At 38.7% G+C, this 9,452-nt stretch overlaps 1 protein-coding gene across 1 annotated transcript; it reads right to left on the reverse strand.

Annotated features, from left to right (window-relative positions):
* Nucleotides 1-8,892: 8,892 nt before the first annotated feature.
* On the reverse strand, nucleotides 8,893-9,246 carry LOC134380757 (large ribosomal subunit protein eL42-like). The gene has a single exon (XM_063100887.1). The coding sequence runs from the start codon at nucleotides 9,208-9,210 to the stop codon at nucleotides 8,893-8,895; it is 318 nt and encodes a 105-aa protein (XP_062956957.1). The 5' UTR covers nucleotides 9,211-9,246.
* Nucleotides 9,247-9,452: the final 206 nt, after the last annotated feature.

The following is a 9,452-nucleotide window of genomic DNA, read 5'->3' on the forward strand; positions in this document are numbered from 1 at the left end:
TGGAGTGGAAGAATCAACATAGTGAAAATGTCCATACTACCCAAAGTGATATACAAATTCAATGCAATTCCCATCAAAATTCCAAAGACATTTTTCTCAGAAATGGAAAGAACTATCGAGACATTTATATGGAATAATAAAAGACCACGGATAGCCAAAGCAATGCTGAGCAGAAAAAATAAAGCTGGAGGCATAACACTACCTGACTTTAAGCTATACTACAAAGCTATAATAACCAAAACAGTATGGTACTGGCATAAAAACAGACACACTGACCAATGGAATAGAATAGAGAATCCAGAAATCAACCCACACACTTACTGCCATCTGATCTTTGACAAAGGCACCAAGACTATTCACTGGGGAAGGGACTGCCTCTTCAGCAAGTGGTGCTGGGATAACTGGATATCCATATGCAGGAGAATGAAACTAGACCCATACCTCCCACCATATACTAAAATCAACTCAAAATGGATTAAGGATTTAAATATACACCCTGAAACAATAAAACTTCTTAAAGAAATCATAGGAGAAACACTTCAGGAAATAGGACTGGACACAGACTTCATGAATATGACCCCAAAAGCACAGGCAACCAAAGGAAAAATAAACAAATGGGATTATGTCAAACTAAAAAGCTTCTGCACAGCAAAAGAAACAATTAACAGAGTTAAAAGACAGCCAACAGAGTGGGAGAAAATATTTACAAAATATACATCTGACAAAGGATTAATATCCAGAATATATAAGGAACTCAAACAACTTTACAAGAAAATAACAAGCAACCCAATTAAAAAATGGGCAAAAGAGCTAAGTATGCATTTCTCTAAGGAAGATATACACATGGCCAACAGACATATGAAAAAATGCTCAACATCACTCAGCATCCGGGAAATGCAAATCAAAACCACACTGAGATACCATCTCACCCCCGGTAGGATGGCTAAAATCCAAAAGACTCTGAACGATAAATGCTGGTGAGGTTGCGGAGAAAAAGGAACTCTCATACATTGTTGGTGGGACTGCAAAATGGTGCAGCCTCTATGGAAAATGGTATGGAGGTTCCTAAAACAATTGCAGATAGATCTACCATACGACCCAGGTATCCCACTGCTGGGAATATACCCAGAGGAATGGAAATCATCAAGTCGAAGGTATACCTGTTCCCCAATGTTCATTGCAGCAGTCTTTACAATAGCCAAGAGTTGGAACCAGCCCAAATGACCATCGTCGGATGAGTGGATACGGAAAATGTGGTACATCTGCACAATGGAATACTACTCAGCTATAAAAACGAATGAAATACTGCCATTTGCAACAACTTGGATGGACCTTGAGAGAATTATATTAAGTGAAACAAGTTAGGCACAGAAAGAGAAATACCATATGTTCTCACTTATTGGTGGGAGCTAAAAATTAATATATAAATTCCACCCCCCCCCCCACACAAAAACCCGGGGGGGTGGGGGATAAGATATAACAACTACAAATACTTGAAGTTGATACGACAAGCAAACAGAAAGGTCATTGTTGGGGGGGAGGGAGGAGAGGGAGGAGGGAGGGAGGTTTTGGTAAGGGGCAACAATAATCAACCACAATGTATATTGACAAAATAAAATTTAAAAATAATAATAATAATAATAACATTTCCTGTGGTTCACTCCTGGTAGTTTAGATTTAATTGGTTTAGGGAAGGGCCCAGACATTGGAATATTTCATATCCCAGCTGATTCTTATATACATCCAGGTTAATAATCACTGTTTATGATGTTGGACAAAGGATTGGAAAACCTCTCTGTCATAGGAAGACTAGATGGTTCTTAATACACGTATCTAGTATGGAACTGCTTGCTTTGGTGTTTTGTAATAACAAATCTAGCTTTTTTTGGCAGATGAGGATTGGAGTAGCATTAAGGATTGGTTTGGATTAGCACATCTGTATTTAAAAACCCCTTTAATTTGCATATTTGCAGAGTTAACAATAGCCAATGTTTTGCATATGGTGGGTTCAAAATCAGTATTTAATGACCTATCAGATAAAGGTAATATTACAACATTTCCTTGAGTGGATCCCATACTGAAACAATAAAAGTACGATAGTAAGGAGGATGCGTTACACTATAAAGCTATAAGGCAAAAGAGCATACAGGTCTGGAAATGTTAAACAGTGGGAGGCTGCAAAATTGGGTTCTGACCAGTATCCATATCCAAATTGGTAGGCTCATCATGGGGACAAGCTGTGGATATGAGATTTGAACATTATGGCTTCTTGGTACAAACCTTCTTTGAATATATGTAGAAAAGATATATTATGGACTTCGTTGAAGGAATGGACAGGAATTAGTGTGGGCAGAATTCCTGTGAGACCAGTTTGTAATCATGATTATAACATAATTAAGATTATAAGTACCTGTGATATTGTGATATAGTAAGAAATATATATTTGGTCTTTACCCCTAGTTCCTGACATAAGAGCTTCTAAGACACTTGGACTCTCCAGTGTGAAGAGAGTGTCTTTTTGTGTCTTAATGAGATGACTGGTGGCTAAAAGCCCTTAGATTGCTTTAAGATGGGAGCTAGTTGCCAGAGGAAATAACTATGTCATTAGAAGGCTGGAACTTTCAATCTCACCCCCTGACCTCTGGGGAGGGAAGAAGGACTGGAGATTGAGTTTAATCACCAGTGGACAATGATTTTATCAATCGTGCCTACATAAGGGAACATCCATAAAAACACTAACAATGGGGTTTGCAGAGCTCCTGGGTGGGTGAATGCATCCATGTGGTGCACCCCAAGCTCTAGGGAGACAGGAGATTCTGGACTTGGGGCTCTTCTGGACTTTACCCTATGTACCTCTGCATCTGGCTTTTCATTTGTATTCTTTATAATCCCTTATAATGAACTGGTAATAGTAAGTAAAGTGTTTCCCTGTGTTCTATGAGTGGTTTTATCAAATTACCAAACCTGAGGAGGGAGTTGTGGGAGCCCCTGACTTGTAGCCAAGCTAGACAGAAGTGGGGGTAACCTGAGTGGGACCCACTACTTGCTATTGGAGTCTGAAGTGAGATGCAGTCTTATGGGACAGATCCCTCAGTCTGTGGTGTCCAGTGCTAACTCTGGGTAACTAGTGTCAGAATTGAATTGAATTCTTGGACAACGAGTTGGTATCTGCAGAGAATTAAACAATTGCTTGGTTTGGGGGGAAAAGCGCACACACATTAGTTGTCAGGTATGTTGTAAGCAGAAAAATAGTGTTTTTCTTTTAGTGCCAAACTAATGAGGAGAAAGCTTAAAAACTTCATCACGAAGTTATGCAATTTTGGACAGGTGAACTACAATGAAAGGTGGATATCAGGGAAATTTGTATGAAATTCTGGAGACTATTTAAAAATAATTTTAGTGTATGCCTCCAAAATAAGAATGCCTTTGTTGAAGAAGATAAACACAAGTACAGAAATATTGTCCCATTTAACCGGCAAAGAAAATGAGGACAATCGAGGGGACAACATGGAGCTTGATTCCATGAAAAAAATAGAGGCTTGATGGAATTGAAGATGAGTACAAAAACGTACGGACAGAGAGACTCACAGAAGCACTATTTATAATGTCAAAAAACTGAAAAAAGCCTAGCTGTTCAACAATAGGGGATGTGGTTTATTAGGGAGCATTGCATATTATGCAATCATTAATAATCATAGTGCAATAGAATATTTATTACTTTGGAAAATATTATGGATTGTGAAAAGGAGATACAAACAGTATGTAAAATATGATCCTAATTGTGTAACTATAGAGAAAAGGGGTTATAAAGGTATAAACCAAATGGTTAGTAATAAATGCAGAGATTATATGTGATTTTATGTCTATTCATTGGAGCTTTTCTGTATTTTCTGAGTTTATAACACATGAACTTATTTTGTAATTAAAAAAAAATATTGTTTAAAAAGCAAAGCTTTCCCAAATGGTAGGTCAAATGTAAAGTAAGAATTAGAAAGCCTAAATAAGAATTCATGGAGTGTCCCCAGTGTTTCTCCAACAGTAAGAGGTTCTTTTGTGCCCTAGAAGGGAGAATTTGTGGTGCCATATGAAAATAACAGAGCAAAGGGAATAGATACTCAAGGTATGAAGGTAAGTACCGATTAGGAACGTATTCTTGGCTTTGGTCTTCTCTAAAAGGTGCTAAGAAAGTCTTAATCACAAATCATCTCGAAACTGGTAGATAGGAGGAATGTGGCTATGTGTGGCTCATTAAAAACTGAGTGAAAACGATGCCACATAATGCTCTTTAGAATTAGCAAACGATGAAGTGGTCAAAACCAGTCATCAAGTGCAGGCAGCCTCTACTAATTGGCTATTGATTGGTAGCAGTTAGCTGTGGTCTCTGTGACTGGTTGGCTACAGAAGTTTGTGAAGGAGCTTGCCATTCCCCTGGGGGGCTCAGGGAAGGTGAGGGGGGATAGAGAAGAGGGAGGCTGTTGAGTTGGAGAGGAGAGTATGAATAAGTCCAGCAAACAGAGAAAGCCCAAGGTGCATATCAAGAGTCACAGTAAGAATTAGCCAGAGTGATAAGAGGAGATGATAGCCAGAGAAAGGAAGAGAGAGCTCACTTCAGACAGGGATGATTTGCCTATGCCCTGCTGGTTCACAGGCAGCCAAACAACCAGACTGAAGGGCAGCATAGGCCAGGCATCTCCTTCATCTTATGCAGAAGCACCTTGTCCAAACACTTGAACTGAGTCTGAACTGGGCTCCTCATGATGCTTTGCTCAGAGCCCAACATCCTGAAATTAAATAGAAAATAGGATCAAGCACATCATCTTGTGGCATAAAAATAAAGGAAAATATAAGCAGAAAAACAGGACTTTCTAGCAAGAGAAGAATCTCAAGGGAAAACAATTTATGTGTTCTAAGTACATATAGTTCTAAGTACATACACATTTAAAAGCCCCCAGACACCTTGCTTGTATCAACTTCAGAGTATGAATTGAAGAAGATTGTGTAAGCTTGGGACGCACCCCATACAACAGCATGAAAGCTGAAATGAGAAATGCATTCTATTTTTGACCACGGACATGTGAAAAATGTGTCAATCTCTGTGTGAAAGTAACGAATACACTGAGACAGTCAGAAAAGACATGTGAGTAATGCCACTGACATTTAAAAATCTTTTTCTGTGTCTAAATACACCCTGGCAACTTCATGGTTGCCTGACAGAAGCAATGCAGTCACACCTGGTCCACATCAGATCATTTCCTCTGCAGCAATTGCCTAAGGACTATGTGGGGATCTGGGGACAGACACTAGCTAGCAATAGCCTTAAACTCATTGTTTCTGAGTCAGACACAAGTAGAATTTTGAATCATCTCTTGCTTGCATCCTTTTTTTTTTCCTTTTTACTCCTTCCCACCCAGAGAATAGTGGCCTCAATAGCAAGGAGGTACACTCCATCCTCCACTGATTCAGATGCGGGTATTTAAATACTTCTCTTCTTTGTAACATGCAGTACCAGGAGGATTTTAACATGAGCAATAGACCAATTCAGCGAATCTCCAAAACCCACAGCAGTAACAGTCACCATGTAAAACAGAGAGGAGTGGTGTCTCCACCCAGCTCCAGTTCTGAAGTCTCCATTTTGTGGCCTCTTTTACTAACCACATTTCTTTAAACTTAATCACAGCTAACCCTTCCCTAATTGGACTTGGACAAGCCACTTGAGCACTGGACACAAGACCCAGAAAGAATTCAGGGCTGTTTGTGAACAGCTGATGATTTCCTGTGGTGACTGGAAATTCACACACACACGCTTCAGCGATCCTGGGTTGTACATGGTAATTGCCTATTCTCTGATTAATTGATGAGCAGAGACATTCGTAAGGGAAAAGAAAAGGGAGCTTCTTGGGTTATTCCCCATTTCTAACTGCAGTGAGAAGCTCTCGGTGGTAAGCAGGGGTTGGTCACCATGTCCTGTGGATTTCTTCCGCAGACTTACTCAACGACGTACATATTCTGCTGAAACTACCACTCTATGGACATTGCTCACAATGATCCAATCGACATGACCTTCCTTTTGGCAAGTCCTCTTATTTTCAGAGTTTTACTCTGAAACTCTGATCGGTGACAAGGAGTGGTAAGCCCTTCTTTTGACTTCTCACAGGTGCTTTGGACTTCACTTAGGACACTCACCTTGCTTCTCCTTGTTATACCTCTTGATAGTCTTATATTTCACACCTTTTTAGAAAGTAAGGCCCCTGATGCAATGCCAATAGTCTGCTGCACTGAATTGATTTAATTTGGTTTTGAACCTAGTGACCCACTAAAAATGGTTGATTTTCAAAAAAAGACATTAACTATTTTGAGTAAAAAAGAGTATGTTATGGAAAAATAAAAATGTATAACTACAATAAAAAACACCCATTATACCACGACTTAGAGAGAGGCTTGTTATCCTTTGGAAGTATTGTTTTCCTTTCTTTTTTTCTAAAACTTTAATCAAACTATCTACTTTATTAAAAAATAAAAAATAAATTATATCAAGATCATTTATGATTTGATATAATTCTTCTTCTCCTGACTGATTTAAATGGTCACTTCTAGCAAATTGAAATATTTTTTTTTTGTATTGAAATGGTTAAAATGTTACTTTTGTTATATTGAAAATGTTGTCAAAAGTAGCAGTCTCCACTTCCTCATCCCTCGCTCTAGGAGGAATCCCACGCCCACCGACTTCACCAAGATCGCTCTTTTCAAGGTCGGCAGTTTTGTTTAAGAACAAACCTTCATTTTGTTCTTATCTTACTCGAACCTTCAGCAGGATTTAACATGTTTGTCTACCCACTTCCTGAAATACTTTCTTCTCTTAGCTTCAATGCCTGGCTGATTTTCCTCCAGCCTCACCGGCTACTTCTTCCCTGTTTCCCTTGCTGCCTGCTGCCTGCCTTCCAATGCAGAGTGTGCAGAGCTTCTTTCTGGGACTCGTTTGCTTCTCTAACATTATCGACTATGCCCTGACTTTAAATATCATCTATGTACTGATTATTGCCCAAGGTGGGTGTCTTGAGCCCAATTTCTTGTCAGAACACCAGATCTGTATAGTCCACTGCCTACTTCTAGATACTTCCTCAAAATGTCGAATAGACTTCTAAAACTCATCATATTTGAAACTCTTGATTCTCCATACCATCCCCAATCCTGGTCTTCCTAATGTCATTTACCTTGTTCCTTTAGCCCATAGCTAGGATATATCCTTTATTCCTTTCTTTTCCTCATTGTCTCAATTCAGTACTTTTGACTCTTCCTCCAGAACATATCCCAAGACCGTCCACTTCTTTCCAGCTCCACTACTAGCCCCTAAGTCCACCCATCTTCGTTTCTTCCCAGACTACCCTGATAATTACCTAATTGGTTGGCTGCTTCCATGCTGGACTCTTTGCAATCCACTCTACAAATAAAAGAAAACAGAGTGATCTTTATAACATAAATCAGACTATGTCACTCCTCTGCTTAAAAGCCTTCGAGTGTTTTCTTATTATACTTAAAAAATAAAATCCAAACTCTTTATCTTGGATGCAAAGTCCTACCAGATCTAACTCCTAACAATCTTACGTTGTACACTGGCCTTGTCTACTCTGCTCTACCCATACTTGACCAGACCAAGCCTGAAACCTTTCTTTGGGAGGCTCTTCCCCATGAATTATACATGGCTCACTCCTTCTAGTCATTCATTTATTAGCTTAAAAGGCTCTTCTTCAAGTCATAATTATACTACCCTATTTGAATTAACCTTATTTTTCTTGTTTATTTGTGATATTTTTGTGTGCGTGTTGTTTGTTTCTCCCACCAGAGTACAAAGAAAAACAGAGCCTTGTCTACCATATTCAGTGTTGTATCCTCAGTGAATAGACCTTACAGCATTGTTTTTTTAATGAATTAATGAGTGTGCAAAGGAGTGAATGTGTCATAAGCTAGAATTTTATCTATACTTGCATGTTTCTGTTTTATTTTTTCCTATTCTAATGATCTATTCTTTTATTAAACAAGTAAACAAGCAAAACAGAAATGAAACACACCCTTTAAATTGCTAAAGCTATCACATGCGTTTTAATATGTTGGGGATAGCAAAAGTTTTCCCTCAATTTTCCCATTATTCTAAACATTCCTGGCTATTATTGCCTGTTTATTCCCCAAATGATCTGATAGTCTTTATTTCTTAGTTTACTTAATCTTTAGCAAAAAGATTCTGTGTATTTCTTCCTCAGTCATAGCTAGTTTTTATTTTTCTTGCTATTGTAAACAGCATTATTCCCTATGCAGGGAAAGCCTATGAATTTAGGTTACCTACCTGGCCTTTAAGAGCATTTGAGTTTGCGACTCCTGATATACACAGGAAAGCTAATATTTTTCTATATTTATTTTCTATATAATATTCATACTGGGATCTTTTATTGGTTTTAGTAGAGCTTCAACTAATTCCCTTTAATTTTCTATGTAGAATATCGTATCATCTGCAAATAACAATAATTTGTTTTTCTCCTTTCCAAGAGTTAAACCCTTTATACACTCCCCCCACCCCCAGTCTGGTTGCATTCAATAGAACTACCATAACAATATTCAGCAGTGATGGGTTATCCTTGCCTCAAATGTGACTTTAATGTGAATGACTCTATTCTCCCTATTAATTAGGTTGTTTGATGCTGGGTTTAGATAGATTTTCTTTATCAAATTAAGAATAACATACCTTCTCTTCTAGTTTAAGTGCTTTCTTTTTAAGTCATGAATGGATTCATTATCACATGCTTTTTTTGAGTAAGAATATTACTGTGTTTATTTTCCTACAGGTAATTTCTCTACAACTTCAACATTTTCCCCTCAAAAGAACAAAAAAAATCCCGAAGTTTAGAACTGGATCACTTGGCCCTTTCTCTTCTTATCTCCTCCCAGTTCAAAATGCTTGCATCTCGTAACGGCCAGCATCCTCTTTGAACTGCAGTTAGGTTCACATTTGAGCCTTAGTACAATCTTCTTTGTGGTTTTAGCTTTCTTCCGGAAAATGGGCTTTGTCTGCCCACCATAGCCACTTTGCTTCCGGTCGTAGTGCCTCTTAACCTGGGGATACAGGGAATCCTTGCCCTTCTTATGCTGGGTACCTTTGTGAGGCTGATGCTTGCCACACTTCTTACAGAAAGTTCTCTGGGTTTTAGGTACATTGACCATCTTTGCAGTAGAGCTGTCTACACGATGCAAACAAGAAACTTAGAGTCCCTGCTCATTGCCTCAGGCCACTGGCACCCAACAGGAAAGGGAGGGATCATCACATGCCTTTTTCACAACTACTGAGATGTGTGCTTTGGGTTCTTTCAATAACCTATTGGCATTAAAGGCTGTATAATTAATGGTAAGAGTGTGCCTCTGGAGCCAGACTGCCCAGATTTGAGACTACATTTGCCCGTACTGAC

This window comes from Cynocephalus volans, chromosome 6 (genome assembly GCF_027409185.1).
Source record: "Cynocephalus volans isolate mCynVol1 chromosome 6, mCynVol1.pri, whole genome shotgun sequence".
NCBI classification, from domain to species: domain Eukaryota; kingdom Metazoa; phylum Chordata; class Mammalia; order Dermoptera; family Cynocephalidae; genus Cynocephalus; species Cynocephalus volans.

Excerpts from the sequence above, each read along its gene's own strand:
- LOC134380757 (XM_063100887.1), bottom strand. The coding sequence starts at position 9,210 with ATGGTCAATGTACCTAAAACCCAGAGAACTTTCTGTAAGAAGTGTGGC.